We start from the raw sequence: 812 nt of genomic DNA on the forward strand, positions 1-812 counted from the left end.
TTTTTTCAACCAGACCATAATTTAAACATATACTCTCTTTACTCAACCAGACCATAAGTTATTGATATGCTCTCTTCTTTCAACCAGGACATAATTTATATACTCGCTTTTTTCAACCAGACCATAATTTAAAAATATACTCTCTTCTTTCAACCAGACCAAAGGTAGAAGTTGAAACTGAAGCCCATATTGAAGCAAACCTTTCTACAGAAGTCAACATGATTATTTTGGATACACTCGAACTCATTGTTCAGGTAGTCTTGAATGTTCATATTGTTTTGTTAGTGTTTATCACATTTGTCTCTTTTGCAGTTGCGGAAAGCTGGTTTTATTTTTCCGTTCATGTATAAAGAATGTGTGAGTTGTAGAGGAATGTCTTTCATCCTCTAGCTAAATCAAGTTTAAGATGTTATCAATGAGTAATATATAAATGTATCACATTCTGAGTCAAAGTAGAACGTATTAGTATCAATAGGTGACATTTTTTAGCTTCTGGATAAAACAAAGTGTTGAGAAAGTTATTAGATGTTCACAAGTTTAAAAGATAGGGCTTAACTCTCTCAATACGGGCTCAGTCAATTGTACTCAAAGTCTTTATAAATTTGATGCTACTAACTTTTAATATAGTGAGTATATCTTCAAGAAACTTGGCAGTCTTTTGGTAAACATTATATGTCTTTCACATACAAAAAATCATATTTTTAGTGGAGTATTTTTAATAAATTAAAAAAAAACATTTGATCTACAATATATCGAGTATTTGTTTTGAATAGTTCGTGTGCAAAGTGATTTTCATGTCAAGATTAAAAATC

At 30.3% G+C, this 812-nt stretch overlaps 1 protein-coding gene across 2 annotated transcripts in view; it reads left to right on the plus strand.

Annotated features, from left to right (window-relative positions):
* The window catches only part of LOC106458573 (dedicator of cytokinesis protein 7-like), a 77,653-nt gene that overhangs the window by 48,132 nt on the left and 28,709 nt on the right, over positions 1–812 (plus strand). For both annotated transcript variants that reach the window (XM_013918091.2, XM_022384836.1), the window contains exon 29: positions 158–254. In XM_013918091.2, coding sequence (XP_013773545.1) covers positions 158–254 — 97 coding nt within the window. The remainder of the gene's footprint in view (positions 1–157; positions 255–812) is intronic.

The sequence above is a fragment of the Limulus polyphemus genome, unplaced genomic scaffold (genome assembly GCF_000517525.1).
Source record: "Limulus polyphemus unplaced genomic scaffold, Limulus_polyphemus-2.1.2 Scaffold488, whole genome shotgun sequence".
NCBI lineage: Eukaryota > Metazoa > Arthropoda > Merostomata > Xiphosura > Limulidae > Limulus > Limulus polyphemus.